At 44.6% G+C, this 17,526-nt stretch overlaps 3 protein-coding genes and 1 non-coding gene across 5 annotated transcripts; 2 read left to right on the plus strand and 2 right to left on the minus strand.

Annotated features, from left to right (window-relative positions):
* Positions 1-186: 186 nt before the first annotated feature.
* On the minus strand, positions 187-7,803 carry fam189b (family with sequence similarity 189 member B). The gene is made up of 13 exons (XM_037453895.2): positions 6,733-7,803; positions 6,578-6,634; positions 6,028-6,135; positions 5,759-5,875; positions 5,239-5,346; positions 4,917-5,077; positions 4,731-4,830; positions 4,561-4,633; positions 4,063-4,360; positions 3,614-3,978; positions 2,515-2,690; positions 2,292-2,438; positions 187-2,166 (listed from the first exon to the last, which is right to left on the minus strand). The coding sequence occupies exons 1-13, from the start codon at positions 6,964-6,966 to the stop codon at positions 1,918-1,920; spliced, it is 2,193 nt and encodes a 730-aa protein (XP_037309792.2). The 5' UTR covers positions 6,967-7,803; the 3' UTR covers positions 187-1,917.
* Positions 7,804-8,507: 704 nt separating this feature from the next.
* rab13 (RAB13, member RAS oncogene family) lies at positions 8,508-13,304 on the minus strand. Of its 2 annotated transcripts, none has more exons than XM_037454420.2 (8): positions 13,198-13,304; positions 11,302-11,362; positions 10,956-11,016; positions 10,749-10,826; positions 10,121-10,210; positions 9,896-9,961; positions 9,716-9,766; positions 8,508-9,592 (listed from the first exon to the last, which is right to left on the minus strand). In XM_037454420.2, the coding sequence occupies exons 1-8, from the start codon at positions 13,241-13,243 to the stop codon at positions 9,521-9,523; spliced, it is 525 nt and encodes a 174-aa protein (XP_037310317.2). In that variant the 5' UTR covers positions 13,244-13,304; the 3' UTR covers positions 8,508-9,520. The 2 variants fall into 2 exon arrangements, with proteins under 2 accessions (XP_037310317.2, XP_037310316.2); XM_037454419.2 differs by lacking the exon at positions 13,198-13,304 and adding an exon at positions 12,090-12,731.
* Positions 13,182-16,080, plus strand: rps27.2 (ribosomal protein S27, isoform 2). Its single transcript, XM_037454422.2, has 4 exons — positions 13,182-13,310; positions 13,760-13,868; positions 14,354-14,464; positions 15,201-16,080. The coding sequence occupies exons 1-4, from the start codon at positions 13,305-13,307 to the stop codon at positions 15,227-15,229; spliced, it is 255 nt and encodes an 84-aa protein (XP_037310319.1). The 5' UTR covers positions 13,182-13,304; the 3' UTR covers positions 15,230-16,080.
* Positions 14,133-14,264, plus strand: LOC119198258 (small nucleolar RNA SNORA13). Its single transcript, XR_005114506.1, has one exon. It is a non-coding gene; the product is annotated as a small nucleolar RNA SNORA13 (small nucleolar RNA).
* Positions 16,081-17,526: the final 1,446 nt, after the last annotated feature.

Consider the following 17,526-nt stretch of genomic DNA (forward strand, 5'->3'; position numbering starts at 1 on the left):
GGGCTTTTACACAGCCTGACCAATGGCGTTCAAAAAGAGGTGGGGTTAAGGTGGAGTGAGGAGAATTGATGGGCAAAGTGTCAACCTCAGCTATTATACTTAGTTATAGCTGAACTTCAAGAGTAAAAAGGAAAATATTAAACTGAGACCCTGGGACTATGCCTTCATAATCAGTAATAAAAAATCAACAGGTGTTTTATTTGTCTATGATTTATTTCATATTTTTAAATACATAACTTGCATTAAAAGTTTTGCCATTGACACTGCAATTTAAAATCTGAAATACGTGTCATATTTATACATTTATTATTCAGGTTTCAAGGCTCTAGCCTGTTAGGCCTGCCATACAGATATACATTTATTCTAATAAATAATGTTTAATGCAAGACAGGAGGTAGAGATACAGCTCAATGCCTTAATAAGGGAGTGTATGGGTTTGCCTGCAAATGGGTGTCCATGTGCATTTTTAAACTTTGATAAATATATGAGGATATCTAAAATGTGCCTTTATCGAGTCAATATCATCACTAAAAATTCCAACTAAGAAAAACTCTGATCCGACTTTAAATGTTGATATATTATCCAAACCCAGTACCAAGAGCTGCCAGAACCATCAAATGTTGACTATCAGCAGCCTTTTTTCTCATGAACAACCCATCTCCAACCCTTGCGAGTCCAAGGAGAACCATGCTAACGCATAGTGTGAAGTGCAACCTCATAACTAATTTATCGGTGCATTAACTGCAAGAGACTCTTCAGTCACAGTGAAATCTACGCCACTTATTTTACAAGATCAGCCTGTGTTAGCCAGTGTGACAGACGTGCTTTCCACTATTTTCAAGCCCACCCAAAATCAAATTAGGATGAGTTGGGAGCTATCTGGAAAAATTTGGGAGCACTGAGCATCTTTGACTCTGACCTTCCTCTTCAGCTATCTATTGACACAAACACATTTCAAATGCAAGAGGGAAATAATAAGAAGCATTGTCAAAACATGCAGATAAGACATTCTGAGGACATGTTACGTAGTTACACAGACGGCCAGGTCCAATGCACAAGGCTCCGTATTCGGGAGGCTGTAGCAAAACATGCACATATGCAAATCATACCACTGTGTCCAGGTGCCACTCACAGAATATACATTTCAAACGCTTAGCATGTGTCTGTGGCATGCATTAATGTCAATGTTAAAAATGCTGGCTGCCTTTTTTTAAGGCCAGTGTGGAGGTGGAAAAACATGGAGAAAGTGGGATCTGAATTGCATGAAGAAATCAACAAAAATGTACAACTCAGGTAGAGGTTGTCCATGTGAGACCACTTGTCCCCAGGTGTAACCTAATCTGTTTATCTTACATAACACTCAAACTCTCTATGTAATGACTGTTCAATCAATGGAAGACAAACTATGGGTTTCTATGGTTATTCTCTGAGCGATCCTTTGGGTGAATGGAAATGTATAAAAGGGACAGAAGCATATTGCAACCCATAATTATGCAATGGACTGAATTTACATTGGAGTAACTGGTTGTTGTAGCATGAATGCCAGTTGAGTTCTGCTTTTGGTCTTGAGGGAAATATGTCTCCGGATCAGTATTGCAGAATACGGCTGAAAGATGAATATGGTGGGTTGTTTTTCGGCCGGTCGCGGACCACACATCTCGGAAATAAGCATGTTGACATAATATCGTGAGCTTTGGGCTGATATTTGGAGTGATAAAGAGCACCACTGAATAAGGCCATTTGCACGGTTGGCTTCGGGAAGTGGAGTTGGCGAAGAGTAAAAGGAGGGAAGACTTTCAAACCATCCAGAGCCCAAGACTCCGCTTTTCCTCAGGCCTCATTTCCTCCCAATCATCCTTACAACCCTGTCATCTCGTAAGCATCCTCGGCCCCTCCCCAACATCCCTCCTTCTCTCCTCACAGTGCAGACTCTGAGTAAAGTGCTCCCGATGACCCATGTGGTGGATGAGGTGTCGCTAGACGCCGCAGTGATGCCGAGGAGCTTAAATCTCCGCAGCTGCGCAGGTGGATCCCCTCTGGCGCCAGAGTGCCGTGGTGCCGGTTGTGTCGACTGTCACTGTGGGAATGGTGGTGTCCGCGCCAATGAGGGTGACGGGTGTGATGGTTGGGGTAACCTCGGCCGCCGCTCCAAGGGTTCAGCAACACCTGCAGATGAGTTTTTCACAAAAGGTTTGGACCGTGAAGTCTGATTTGTTAGCAGAAATACTTAATTAGTCAGATTTAGTGAACTGAAAGCAGGGGGAAACATAAAAATAAAACATGTGTCATACCTGTTCCAAGTGAAGGTGGTTGGGATCAGAGCCCTCAACTCCATTCCTCCTCTTAGGCCCCTGCCCGGGGCTCCCGGCGTGCTCGGAGGAGGGCAATAGGTTTCGTTTGGAGCGCTGCAGGAAGCGAGCCACCAGGCTCCGAGTCACCTGAGATAAAAAGTAAAAAGATCAATAAAGAAGAAGCGAAATCAAACAATCTAATAGGTGTTTGCTTATGACTGACTTTAAGGTCTCCCAGGGACCGGTGGCAGTCTTTAGGTAAGCGCAGTGGTGAGGTGGGGGGCGCTTTGGAGGGAACCTGCCCCCCCGTGGCTGCTGATTTCAAGTCTCCTTTCCTTGGTAGAGCTAGAGCGGGAGGCAAAGAGGTGGGGGGCAACAGACACGTCTCAAAGGATGGACCTATGAGAGATAGGAGACAGATTTCACTTCCTCATTCAAGTTATTCCAACAACATAACACTGGTTTGGGGGTTAGATGAGTGACATTAAACCAGATGGGAGTCAGTTTGCACATTTACTCATCCACGCAGAGCCATGGCCAAAATAACAAACCAACAATGCTTGACTAGAAATAAAAGCGGAATAATAACCCCAAACCCCAAATTACATGAAAGAGGAAGGAGATGGTAACAGAAATGCAATTGAATAATTTCCTTTTTCACAGGAAGTTGGCGAAATCATCCACAAAGGATACGAAAACACTCAAAAACAAGTAGATCCGAGTATGATCTATGTATACCAATATTGTCTCTGTGAGCTGAACATGTCCTGCCTGTATATTTAAAATAGACTTTACATCTACAAAGAGTATGCAACTTAGAATGATCTCATATGCCACATGGTCTAAATATGAAATACTGAAATTAGTCAAATAGAAGCAAAGCAACCACTGCCGATTCTTTGCCGCGTTCCATGTCGAGCCTCATCACAAGAAAATAAGGGCAACATTAATAAATCATGATGTTCATTTTGAAAATCCCATGTAAATGAAAAATGTATACGGCACATTATGCATAGTCTAAAGGATCCACCTGTAATCAAATCAAATTAGATATAGATCATAAACAACTCTGCAATTCTCCTCTAACGTTCACATATGGGATGGTTTCTAAGAGGGTTACAACTTAAAAGTGTTTCCCTTTGGGATTTTTACGCCTTTAAATAGGCAACCGTGTTTAAGTTTAAAGGCCGGTAGATTTGAGTTGTTCCCTGTGTCTATAGATACGTTGCTGCCAGCAGAGCCAAAGTCAACCGAAGGAGAGCAGAAAGAAGTTGGACGTTGTTGTAACGTTGGAGATGTTCACCGTCCTGCCTGCGACTCACCTGTGTCCGTCAGGGAGCCGATGCCTCCCGGCTCACTGTGTGACCTCACAAGACGTAGGAGTCCCTCGCCAGGCCTTCTCACACTCTCTCCGTCCCTCCCAGTCGTTCCGGCGCCTCGTCGAAGGTACAGCGGTTGGCCCGGGAGGGGCGGCCCGTTAGCCGGACCGCCGCTCTGCTCGCTGGCGGGCGACGGGGATGAAATAGGCGGTGCGGAGGAGGTCGGCGTAGCTGCGCGGCGCAAAAGGGTGGAGGGGAAAACTCGAAACTCTGGGATTGAGGATCGCTGTGGAGAGGTGGATCTCCCTATGGCTTCCAGCTGAGAGCAGCTGCTGGCCAGCACGGCCTGTCGATGCAATACTGGAGACCTGCGGGGGAAAAAAACGAAACCGTCAACCATCACCTCTTGCATCGATGAACCGCGTCGTCGGTTTGTGTGCGTTTGGGCTCACCTGTACGTGGTGGTCGCCGTGCTGGGCGAGGAGCAGGAGTTGGAGCGCTCTCCTCTGAGGAAGCGCCTGGCTCTCGGCCCTCCTGCCAGAGGACTCTCCGGAGTCTGAGACAGGGGACCACGGTAGCCGATGTACTCCCCCGCTTCTCCTCCGTCTCCGCCCTCCCCGAGGTTCCTGTGGCCCCTCTGCCCCTGGGTCCTCAGCCCAACCTCCAGCAGACAGGAATCGTCGGAGGGGGAGGAATCGTCAGGGATGTCCACGATCTCTGACATCAACAGAGAGCCACTGTCCATGGACACTAGTAAAGAAAGGTGATCCTTTATTATCAAGGGACACAAGTTTCTCTTAGCTAACCTAACGTAAAGCATAGCTTAAGCATTTCTTTATTTTGTGTACCTCTTTAAAATACTGACAGTGATAACTGAATAATGGCTCCAAATGAATCTACACTATTCAACGTTTCCTTCCAGCACATTGCGAAGAGCAACATCTGCTCACCTTCTCCACTGAAGGCAGTAGATGTTCCTCTCTCACAAGACACCTCTGTGCCTTGGGGTTCAAACACTGTGGCCTTGGCAGTCAAAATAGAGGAGGATTAGCTTTGTACATCAGACACACACAAATACACACACACACACACATGCAAATACCTTCACAAACACGCTCACCTGGCTCGCAGCTCTTTGTCCCATCACAGCTTCATATGGTGGGGGGCAGTCAGTGGGGTAGAGAGGAACGGGGCTCTCCATGGAGCCATTATAGGTGATGCTGGACGTTAACACAGAAAGCATGAAACGATAATGACATACGGCACACGGGTGATGAGTAATAATAACGCTTGGCATGAGTAGTACCTCTGAGCGTCTGTTTCAGAGCTGCACGTGTACTCGGGAGGATAGTAGGGGGGTGGCGGGATAGGTGGGACGAACTCCTCGAAGTCCATGATGTTGGTCAGGAAGGCGTCCTGAGGCGTGGTGCATTCTGGGTTGACTGAACGAGAGCGATGTGGAGCCAGCTGGAAAACACACAGATATTATACATAAGTGATGACTGCAAGAGGCAGGTGTACAAAGTCTGTCCCCAAATATGCAGAAGTACAGTTTATTGCGCAGTACTTGAGATTTGTAAAACAAAAACTGTAACGAACTGGTCAATGTAAAATGTGTCTTTACCCACCAGGTGCACAAGGTCCAGAGAGAAGATGTGGATACTGCAGGTCACAGTGGACAGAGTGCAGATGATGGTGGAGAGAATGCTGAGACCACATGCACTGAACAGAAGGTCCTTAGGAGAAACATGCAATTCAGAAAATCAAGATCTCACAACGCGAAGGCATTTTATTTTTGTGGATCATTTGTCATATTTACAGTACATGAGAGGTTTTTTAAGCTTTTGTTTTCCCTGGTCAGTGTCTCCCTATAGAATAGTAGGAAAAGGATAGAATTTTGTACAAAAAAACACTAAGTTGCAGTCTCTTGATTTGTCCAACTCAGATCAATGCTGAATCCTCTTATTTCTTTTGAAAGGTCCTCCCTTGGTTACATTTAACATGATTGGCCAGTGAACATGGGGGAAGTTAAAGGCAAGAGAAAAACAATGTTCACTATTTCTAGACTGACTTGAAAAAGGTTGAACCTACCCTTTAATGGTTAACGTGGGCGTTAAACTCTCCTATAGAGACACTTATCCTACCCACCTTTAGCTGGTGTCTGACTGAGTGACAGTCAGCATTCAGGTAGAGCACCAGTGTGTCCTCCTCTGTGATGGAGCAGGAGTGAGGTGGCGCGCAACACACACACAGACCATTCTCCACCTACACACATTCCCACACACAAAGCATTGGTATGAAGCTTCAAGGTCTCTAAATACATATTCCAAAACTATTCCTGACACATCCCCCGAAGCACATAGGGCAGGGCATCGGCATGAGACTGCAGGACACGGCACTTGCATAATGCAGCTTACCTGGCAAGTGAGCATAGACTTGACCATCTGTGCATTCTGACAGGAGAGCATCGAGCCGGCCAGACTGAGGATCACACACACTGCGGACAGCAGCATGAACAGGGACACCTGCAGGGGAAACACAGAGCCAAGTCTTTCTTTGGAGGGAGCTCAAGACTAAGTTTAGAAACTTATTCTGCCCTCTAAAGACGACGCCAGGGGATCTCACTGATGAACAAAGGAGCTAAGTAGCAGGACTGGTTTAATAGGCGGATTGATGTTACTGTCCCAATACGTGAAAACACAAATTATAAGCACTGGAACAAAATAATATGCAAGAGCTAGCTCAAGGGTCTTAAATTGCTGTTTATGAATCCAAGGACACACAAAGTACTTAATATACTCAAATTTGACATTTGTCATTGCGCTAGTGTTCGATCATTTCATATGATCGAACACTAGCGCGGCACCAGCTCGTCTTTAATGATACTTTAGTGGTGCATATTCATTGTTAGTAATCAAGCATTGCTGCAAAATAAAATACAAAAAAAATATAAAAAAATATTCATACCACCAGCGTCAGAGGTCTCCTCCATGAGATTATCCCAACTATCCCTGATGCTACCACCTGCAGACAGACAGCACATACATCAGAAAACACACCCTCCAGGATCTCTGCTGTTATTTGCTTAATACTGTGGGGTTTGCAGCCACATTTACACTCACAAAGAAGCCGGCCCAGAATGGACAGGACTGCCTTACGCGGGCAGAGGAGGTGAAGGCCATGCTGGTGAAAGAGAAGGCCAGGACCATGGCCCCCAGGCCCAGGTGGCACAGGCCGAGGTACAGGAGTAGCCGTGCCCCGCCGGGCCCCCGGCCCGACATGCCCCTGCGGCTGTCCGACCAGCCCCGAGACCCCGAGGCCGAAGCCACGCTGCTGGAGTCTGACGGCGAAGGCATGCCAGGCTCGTTGGCATGCGTGTGCGTGTGTGTGTGTGTGTGTGTGTGGAGGTGACTGGACGAGGTTTCACGCTTATTCTGGGTTCATAAAACAATTAGTTAATTCGTGTTGGCAGAAGTGCAGGCAAGTAGAAGAGGGAGAGACATGAATGCCGGTTTTTAGAGCTCGACTCCCAATTATGCACCAAGCGAGCCACTGGCAGGTGCCATAGGTTCTGTCCAGTGCCCCATGGTTCGCACTGTGGTCCAGTGAGTGGGTCCAAGAACTTTGTCAGCAGAAAGTAGAGAAATTGAGCAGCGGCTACACACTCGCAGCCACCGTACTCACCTCATTTTACGTTTCAGCCATGATAGGGTTAGCTTCAGCCAATAATAGTGTCTCTCTTCACAGCCTGCAGCTCATCAGAGCGGCCTGAAATACCATTCTGCTGCTTTAGTTTTTTGCATGATTGGCTTTGAGCTGCTCTCTCTTCACCATGTTCTGCCTTCCACCTCTCCCTCCTCCCGCCAGTGGCATTGCAGTAACTGGAGACCCGGAGCAGGCCTCAAATTAAAAGCATCCCACACTGAAAAGCAGCTGATCCCCCGCCGTTTCACCCCTCCTCCCCCTCGGCAGGTACGACGCTAACCAGTCAGTCCGTGTGTCCAATCACAGAGATCACCGGTTCGTTCGGTGAGCGGGACTCATCGACGTGAACAGGAAATACATCAACGGCTTCCTCAAACTGCACCAAAAAAACAGAAGCTGAAATGATTATTTCCTCCCAGGTTTGGATCTTTCACAACTCCACCTCGGCGTTTTTTTTCTTCTTGCGGTGGTCTACACCCGCACATAGACACCCCCCCCCCCCCCCCCCCCCCTTTCCCTCCTCCACCTCTTTCGTCCCTGCAGTCACGCGGGCATCCCGTTCAGCCCGTGTGTTCGCGTGGATGTATCCCGGACGTTCCTCCCACCATACGTCCCGCGAGCACAACGGCGCAGCACGTATCCTCTAAATGTCCGGGACCGTAAATCCATCCGAGGTGAATTGGGATTCTTCTTTTGAAATCGCCCCTCCCCCTCCGCGTCTATACTCCGCGGCTCGTCGCTTCAGCTCCGGCACTGGGGAAGAATTATATATCGTGTTTGCAAACCGAAACCTTGCCTTGCGTGATGACAAAGCACGCATGACGCTGCAGGCAGCTGGGAGATGCGGCAGAGCGCGCGCACACAGTCTGGTACACCGTCGTCGTGCTGATGCTGGAAAGGAGGGGCGGTTGCATAGCAACAGGCTCCAGCTCTTCCAGCAGCAGTGGGCTCCTACGGAGAGGAGGGGCATATTTAGGGCTAATTAATCAACACTGTTTGTCAACATATTCTTTTTGGTGTCCTTGAGACATAAAGGCACCTTCACCTTCTATATTCATCCAACCGGTTTAACCTTCTTTTTTTTTCCTATTAAAAGGGTGGTCCAGAGGTGTTTTTTCTTATTTAAGTAAAAAGGAATGCTTTGTACATTCGGAATTAATAAGAGTTGCCAACATACAGTTTCACACACACAAATTGTTTGGCATTTTTATTTAGCAATTGACCAGTTTACATATAAAATCTTGTGGAATTTCTAAAAAGAGACAGAATTTGAAAGGAATGCACAGAAAACAGTTGACGAAAATAAAGTCCCCCAGATCAGAGCAACAACTCTAATCCGTTTAAATGAAACTGAAACGTGATGAGAGACAAACCAGGCACTTCAGATTAAAGGCACTAAATCCATTCAGAGTGAGCACTGCTGCCCTCACCTCCGGTCCAGTCACTTGTTATAGCCGTCCCTCTTTCATCTCTCCACTCATATTGTACTTGCTATCGTTCACACTCTCAACCCATTCATCTGTTAAAATAAAGCTTGTTTACCACCAGTGTTTGCTTCAGAATCAACTTTGTGTTCTCCTATACTTGTTTATTGCAATGAGCTCTTTCTTTTTAACTTCTCATGTAAACCACAAAATGAACAAACTCATAAATGACATCTGTTAATATAGATTCTGTTGATTGAATTAACTAACTTTTGAAAAATTGAAGTATTTCAGCAATCCTCAAAGGGTAAGCACAATACAAGCAAGAAACCAAACTAAACCATTTTGTTCTGCAAGAACGTTATACAAATTGTTGACTTTCCAACAGTCCGTTTACGCGAGAAAAAGTGAATTGCTAACCAAGGGTGGCCTGTTGAAGGGTTTAAAATGTGGTGTTAAGCCATTAAAAAAAAAGATAATAATAATGTAGAGCACGGTGAGAACGGCAACTTGAAATGCTGTCTCAGTTATTTGATTGCAACAATAACAACAGTGTCACTGGGGAAGTGGCAGCGAGCTCAATGTAGGAATACATACATACATTTTTTTTCCTGGCAAAGTGCACTTCAGGGAAACAAACCAGTTTTGGCTTAAAAACATAGTTTTAACCATAACACCTGGATATGTGCCCACCAGATGGAGACAGAACACCTGCTGTACTGAAGAGCTCCCGGTAGGACTGACGCGCTCTTGATTCTGCCTTGATTGTGCCCGTGCATATCTAGAGAAGGACGCATTTGGAGGATTTCTTCTCTGTACTGCTTGTGATTTTCACCTCTCGGCCTGTGGGGCCCTGTCAAGTGAGGAGAAGCAGACAAAGACGGTACATTAGAAAGACGCCTGGTTTAACATTAAATCTTGTATTCAGGGAGGGAGGAACAAATCATGCAATTTGATACGATTCTCTAGAACTCACTGGTTTCTTGCTGGATTTCTGAAATATGTCGCTTGCCAAAGACAGAAAAGACTTTAAGGAAAAAAACAAAATACAAATCAAAAGTTAAATCTGCATCATACCAAACATCATAAAACAAGAAGAAAACTACTCATGAGTACGCTTAATGAGTCGTGAAGACTGCGCTACGTTCCGGCTCACCTCCTCCACATTGATGCTGGACTTTGCGCTGGTCTCAAAGAATCTGATGCCGTGATCTTTAGCCAACTGTCGACAACAGATAAAGACCAGATTACAGCAGGCGAGGATGATTACTCAATGATCACTTCTGAACCCGGCAGGAAAAGGGCAAACAAGTCTCCGTTTCTGTTGTCTAGAAACGGCAATGAAAAATAACAAGTTGTGTCCGTGGTGGAGTCGCCTCACCTTCTCTCCCGTCTCCCGAGAAACTTTCCTCTTTGCTTCGATGTCGCACTTATTGGCGAGAAGCATTCGGCTGACCCCGGCAGAGGCATTCTGCGGAAGAAGGGAATGCACTTAATTGATTAGTCTTTGCTTAAAGTCTTCTTTTTGAAGGGTCACCTGAACCGTAACCAGGAAAAACAAGGTAACAATCTGAGGAAATTATTAATTTAAACAAAGCGACGTCTTAAACCAATCTCACAGTGGAACAACAGTAACCAAGTTTGGGCAAAAGATGTGTAAATGTAAAATGTAATATTGGGCAAAACCCACTAGCGAAATTTGCCTGTGAACAAGTCAGCAGCGTCAATGATTTAATAATCACTGGAATGTCACGACAAAAAATAAATCACAGGAGGACGTAACACCATAAACCAAATCATTCAAAATGAAGACAAAGCCTGGACTCAATCTTACCAACATGATTCATTTGATCCCAGACAAGCGGCCAATTAGTAACCCTACAAATAAACTAACCTATCGCGGGAAATGAGTGAAATGAACTTAATATAACAAAGCAGCAGCAGAGTCATTAAGTTATGACCCTACTTGGTTGTTGCAGTGCGTTGTGATTAATATTTTACTCTCTCACTTCTGTGATGCTCTTCATCCAGTTCTGGATGTTTTCGAAGGACTTCTCGTCTGTGATGTCGTACACCAGGATGATGCCCTGACACAGAGATACAGAGAGAGGATTGAATGAGTCGGTGTGACGAAAAAAAAAAAAAGGGTACAGAGCGAGCACAAATGTCAGCCGTGATCATCCAGTCTGCTGGTTCCGGAGGCGTCCCGTGCTCACCATGGCTCCTCTGTAGTAAGCGGTCGTGATGGTCTTGAACCTCTCTTGTCCTGCTGTGTCCCTGCACAAAGCACACAGAGTGCGAGTAAGGACAATGTGCACTGATCCATGCACATTGTGCAAGGGATTTTTATAATAATACTGTTGCAGGGCGCCGTGCATTTTGTGCCGCCATAGCGAGCTGGAATTGATGTTGCTGTAGCGACGGGACTCTCTGTGGCCACGTGTGATGGATGATGCCATAAAACCTGCCGTAATGTTCCAATCTGGAGAATAAGGGGGAAGCTTCCTCTTTCCTCTAAGAAACAATGAGTCAGAGAAAAAGCAACCAACTGCCATCTCTTACCAGACTTGAAGTTTCACTTTCTTTCCCCCAACTTCAACGGTTTTTACTTTAAAGTCGATGCCTGAAAAGAGCAGAGAGGAGAATGAATGGACAGAGAAGGAGTTGCCCCCATGCCCCCGAACACACACACACACACACACAAATATGACAGCATATATAGGTCAGCCTCGCAGCAGCGTAGCGGCGATTTTGACCCCTCACTGGCCTCCCGTCCACACACAGACACTCAGGAAAGACGTAAAGGCCAGCACGGCACACTGAGTGAGAGTTATGTCTCCATTTCCCCGGCAGGATGGACGAGCCGACAGGCCGACAGACGTAGTGAGGGGAGGAGGACGGGAGTTGTCCTGTGAAAAAAAGAGAGCCAACCATTCTTCTGGGAATGTGATGGTAAAGGAGATAGGAATGAGGGGTGGGTGGACCCTCTGAGGGCCGAGTGAAGGAATGAGATCAGGGAGAGAGATCAGGGGGAGAGACTGCGTACACATTGAACAAGAGGAAAAACACTCAACAGGAGAGAGAGAGAGAGAGAGAGAGAGAGAATAACAGGAGAAAGTGATGAGAGACAGAATGAAAAATGAAAACGACATGAAAGAACAGAGACTAGTTCAGACATGAGAGCAGTCTGAGAAACCAGTTTGAACATCAATTAGACCTCGGATGACAGTTCAGCATTCAGAAAACTTTTGTATTATTCTCAGTATAAAGTCAGAGAGGCCCAGCTTAAGCTGGCGCAGAAATCACGGTGGTTAGAAGGCTAAAACAACTAAACGTTAAACAATTCGTACCGATGGTGGAGATGTATGTGGAGTTGAAATTGTCTTCAGCGAAACGAATGATCAGACAAGTTTTGCCAACTCCGCTGTCCCCGATGAGTAGCAGTTTGTAAAGGAAATCATACTTCTTCGCCATGGTCGCTTTCTTCGGAGTTGAAGCTAAATTGAGGGAAAGTCGGGATTGCTTTACATCGACTTAAAGTCTTTTTTTTTAAACTCCATGTAACGAGTGGATACTCTTTTCTTTTTTTTTCCTTCCTGTCGCCGGTAAATTCCGATCCCCCTCAGAGCCTCCGTGCTGCGTTTAGACTGCGAGAAAATCACTCCATCCGAAGTTTAACCGTGTGCTGCAGGTCAGACGTCAACACAAAACCGGACCGAGAATCTCGTTGATTTCCCGCAAACGTCCATTTAACTCCACTCGCTACGTGTGTTTTTCTTTCTTCCTCTTTTTCGAATTCCAACCAGATCCCAAAATCTGGGCGCAGACTGCGCAGTGTGGGACGTGCTTTATGGGAGTCGCTGCTCGTGCGTGCGGCTGCGCAGCGCGAACACGAGGGGGCGCCGTGTCATCAGGAGACGAGCGGCGCACCTGAGAGGGACGCGGCCCGTGGCGTGAACCGGACGATTCACGTGGCATTATCATGGGGGAAGTGAAATTCTTAGGTTTTCACTTCTTGAGCATTTTGTTGAAGACGTGATAACTCTGTGTGTATGACGTTATTTTTGAAATAAATAAATTAAATTGCTGAAAACAACTGGAGCCAAGGGATAACATAACAAAAGTTTATTTTATTTATTTTTACATTTCAGAAATATCTGTCTTTCTCTAGATTATAACAGATCGGCATGCTTTTAGATTACTTTTTGTGGTAATTGTCTATTCCCCTCCTCTGCATATCTTCGTACACAAACAACAAATCGTTTTTATGTGAAAGCCTACTTGTCAACTAAACTTTTTTCTGCATAGTATGCAAATTATTTAAATGTGTCCAATTTCTAATGTTTTTTTGTAAATGTTTAACGACCATACAAGATCACACGCAGAACAATGTGTAATGTTTAGCTCAACACATAAACTAAACCTGAACCCAATCTGCATAAGTCCTCTTTCTCTTACTTCTTCCGGGTCTCTGTCCGTCGGCAAAAGGTTTCCGGTGCGTCATCAGTTCGGTTTCCGGTTCGACATCGCTTGGATTTTCCGGTTGAAGCTCTCTACACGCAGACATGCCTGTAAGTATCGCTACACATTTCTTTAGTAAGCACCAAGTTTTGACGGATGTAAAATAACACGAAATTTTGATCCATGTTGTTTCTTGTGGACTCGACCTTTTATCGCTGAAGTGTGACCGTGAAAAGGGAAGAAACGGACAAAGTATCGAGAAACACGTGCGCGACAAAGCGGCCCAGAGGCTCGCTTCAATGGCCACCAGTCACATGCCGATTCTTTTTGTTTAATCTCCTCACTACAATCCGCGGACGTCTCTTTTGACCGTGTTTTAGAGTACTTGCCCCTTTTTAATATTATTTCCTAATTTAGATTAGATTTTAAATTGTAAAGATATCTCCACCCTTTTACGATTTTTCTTGTTAATCACGATGTAACGTCCTTCCGGACGGATACAAAATGTCTACTAATTGCTTATTTCACAGTACTAAACAGCTGTGTGATTTTCTTCCAGCTTGCAAAGGATCTGTTACACCCGAGTCAGGAGGAAGAGAAGAGGACACACAAGAAAAAACGCCTTGTTCAAAGTCCAAATTCATATTTTATGGATGTCAAATGTCCAGGTCAGTTTGTTTACGTGGCAACCTGGCCACAAGCACTGTAACCAACTACCTTGAATTTACTTAAATATTAATATTTTATTAAATTCACCACATTATAAACGTGAATTATTTAAATACAAATTAACCTGACTCAATTAAGGATTTTTTTTAACCTATTCGTTACAATTCAGTTTGGATTGAATTCAATTAATTAAATCCAATCTTCCACTTTATTCATTATTACACATCTACATATTATTAATTATTCCATTTTATTAAAACATTTGCCTTCATGTGTTGCCCTTTCATTGTTCCCTTGGTGATCGGGGTGTCAAATAAGGCATACAATGACACTTATGGCTGTTAGTTAAATTAGTTTCATGTGACTTCTTTTCATTAACAGCCGCAAGGACATTAACCAGAGAGTTGATTTGATTCCGTGGTGGTCATATCGTGGTTGTGTCATGGCCGTCCCATCCAATGATTTGTACCGTCTTGTGTTACAGGCTGCTACAAGATCACCACAGTGTTCAGCCACGCTCAGACGGTGGTGCTGTGTGTCGGCTGCTCCACGGTCCTCTGTCAGCCCACAGGGGGGAAAGCTCGCCTCACAGAAGGTAACGGGCGTGCGCAGCGGAGAGTGACTCTGTGGGTTTGTGCTATTGTGCACGTAGACCTCTGCATCCACGTGAAAGCATTCAGAAATGCACACAGATGATGCAGATTTCATTAGACCATGGACCTTTCAATTGTCTTTGTTAATATGTAATAAGCGTTATCTGATGGTTCATAGTATGACAAGAAACACTTGTTGAATACTTAATGCACCTCTGACTAACAACTATTTGCCTTTGTGTTGCCCTTTCATTGCGTTCTCCATGAACAGGGTGTCGACTAAGGCATACAGTGATTCTTGTTGTTGTGACAGAAATTGATCAACTTTGATCTATTTCTACACAGTCGACTGCAAGCACAATGCCTTTTCATTCAGGCATTTGTTAAGACCTTTCAGCAAGTGCAACAAGAAATACTTTATTTCTGATGAAAAATGGTTCAGAGTACACTGACAATATGATGAAACTGTTAATAGGGTTTTAGTCAATTGATTGAGTTTAAAGTGTATGTTTTTTACCCACTCAATCACAAGCTGTGTTGCCGTGGTAACTAAACCCTTCTCCAGGGCACTCGTTGTCACAATGTGTGATGTTTTTGGAGGTCTTTGAAAAGGCAACGAGGGGTTTAGTGCTCTTACCTGTAATGGCCCAGTCAGTTTATACACTATCCGGATTATTCAAGTTGTGATCAATAATAAATAATTCTGACAGGTATTTTAAAAATGTTGTCTCTCCTCAGGATGTTCTTTCAGGAGGAAACAGCACTAGTTTGACCAGACGTGGATGAACGGAGGTTGGGGTCATGAGGAATAACACTGCCGAGGAGCTGATGCCTTTACGAAGAGAGGAGGGCGGAAATACCAATCATGTAATAGAACATGTCTCTATATAGAAGATGCACAGATTTGAGACGCCGCATATACAATTGTTCACCCCTCTTATTAAACCCCTCCTTGTTTTTGTGGTAAAATGTCTTGCTTCGATATCTTTGCATCTAAGGAGTCCTGTAAGTCAGGACCCTTAAAGTGTGCGGATACAGTGTTTCAGGACTCTTGAGTGATTTGCCTCACGCGACCATGATGAAGGGCAAATCGTAACAGAAAGTTCGGGGTGTACACTGAGCTGCGGCTGGGTTCTGCCAGTTTCTCACCACTTAAGACGTGTGTACATTTCCTTTTAAAGCACTAGATTTGACTCCTGAAATGTTGACAGTTTGTGAAATTGCAAAGTACAACCAAAAAATGGGCCCTAGCTACAGTTTTTCTTTTGTAGCTGGATATGGTGCTGGTTATAAAGCAATCCAATACCTTTTATATTCTAAGTCAATGCTAAAGTTAAAGCATATTATTTAAAAAGGTACACAATGATGTCACTAGTGCCTGCTCAGAGGCCGGTTGTGGTTTTGATTCAGGGAAAGTCTTTGCTGGTTCTGCTTCTGATGGTTGTTAAACTCAGACAAAGACAAATGTTATGAATGATTATTTTTCATTTTGGGTCTTTATCAGAGTTCTAGATCAAATAAATGAATATAGCAGGAGGAGTTATCTCTTGGTAATGGGGACATTTTTCTTACGTCCTGCTTGTACACTGCTTACAAATAAAATTCTATGGATATGATTCCACGTGTCTCTTGGTTAATGAGTGACTTGTGCATGTGAAATACAGTGCTTTCAGACATAACTATACCATTTAAAAAAAAAATGGGTAATCCACTTATCTGTTGCCAACTCTCACTAATTGCATCATTAGGAATTTGAATTGCTATAATTAAATTGGGTATACTGAAAAAATACATGATTCTGGGACATAAGGTTTTCCATTACACTGAAATACTATATAGACATGAACGTGAATGGAAAAAAAAATTACAGCAAATCTACTGAAAGAAGGGGTTTAGCACTGACCCGGTTCAGCAAAGTGGTGACAGGCAGAGATATGGAGCTCTCACGCATCAGACAGCAGTCTGCTAAGGATGCAAAAGTAATATGTCAAGTTTAGATAGAACACCAAAAAGCTTTTTTTTTTTTCATCGGTCAGAATTATTTAACATCAAGACTTTGCGCATATTTTACATCATTAAATGTGCTTTTAGGTACTCAGACTTTAAATACACTAGGGTCCATTGAAGACTTTTAGAAGGGGAACTGTCCTTTTGTCACGGCTTGTGTGCAGTGCCATGGAGATCTACCCTCAGAGGAGGAGATGATACGGACCTCCTGTGACAGGGAATGAACCCCACAAGGAGGCTTAGACTTCACACACCTGCAGGAAAAGAGAAAAACAATAGATTGAGTACATTATTACACTTTGAAATGAAATGAAAAAGGCCATGTGTAGTGTGTGTTACGGGTGTTATGATCCCACACGGTTGGGATACTAATACAATCAGCACTGGTTTCATTAAGTCGTCAGTAGGGGGTGCTGCAGTGCAATGTCTAAAGGTGCCTTCCTCATTAGTTGTCCTCTTTAATAAGGTAAATGAAGCCAATAAACACATTAAGAGCATTAGGAATACATACAATGCATATGTGTGAGATTGCTGGTTAATGTCGGCTCCAGTTCGGTGAATGTAACGCAATCAGCATCTGCTCAGACCAGCAATTCGGTGTGTTGTATACTCTCCTGTTTGTGTGGGACTGAAGTACAGTGCATTTCTCCACGTGACCTCTGACAGGCAGACAGCAGGAAGGACAGGTGAGGGCAGTGTGGGCACCGAGGTGGCTGTCAACATGTAAAGTCGTCCGCGGCAGGTGATGTCTGAGTGGGAGGCAGTGGTGAGGACTGGGGAGGGGGGAGGAATCAATAGCCACGGGTTGTAAAATCAGTCTGAGACATGGCCAGATGAGTTTTTACTGTATTGATCTGAGCAGTTTGCATTCTTATCCCGGCGTTCAGTCTGACAAAGCCAATGTTGCAGGATGAAAAAGTAATATGAAAGAGGATTGAGGAGAAATACAGAAAGAAAAATAACCACAAGGGTAGAGATTACAGGAGTGTACAGGAGATTGTGTGGGGGCGAGGAAATGTGAAACGAACCCCTTCACCGAGGAAGGACCGACGGCTTT

The sequence above is a fragment of the Pungitius pungitius genome, chromosome 11 (genome assembly GCF_949316345.1).
Source record: "Pungitius pungitius chromosome 11, fPunPun2.1, whole genome shotgun sequence".
Lineage (NCBI taxonomy): Eukaryota > Metazoa > Chordata > Actinopteri > Perciformes > Gasterosteidae > Pungitius > Pungitius pungitius.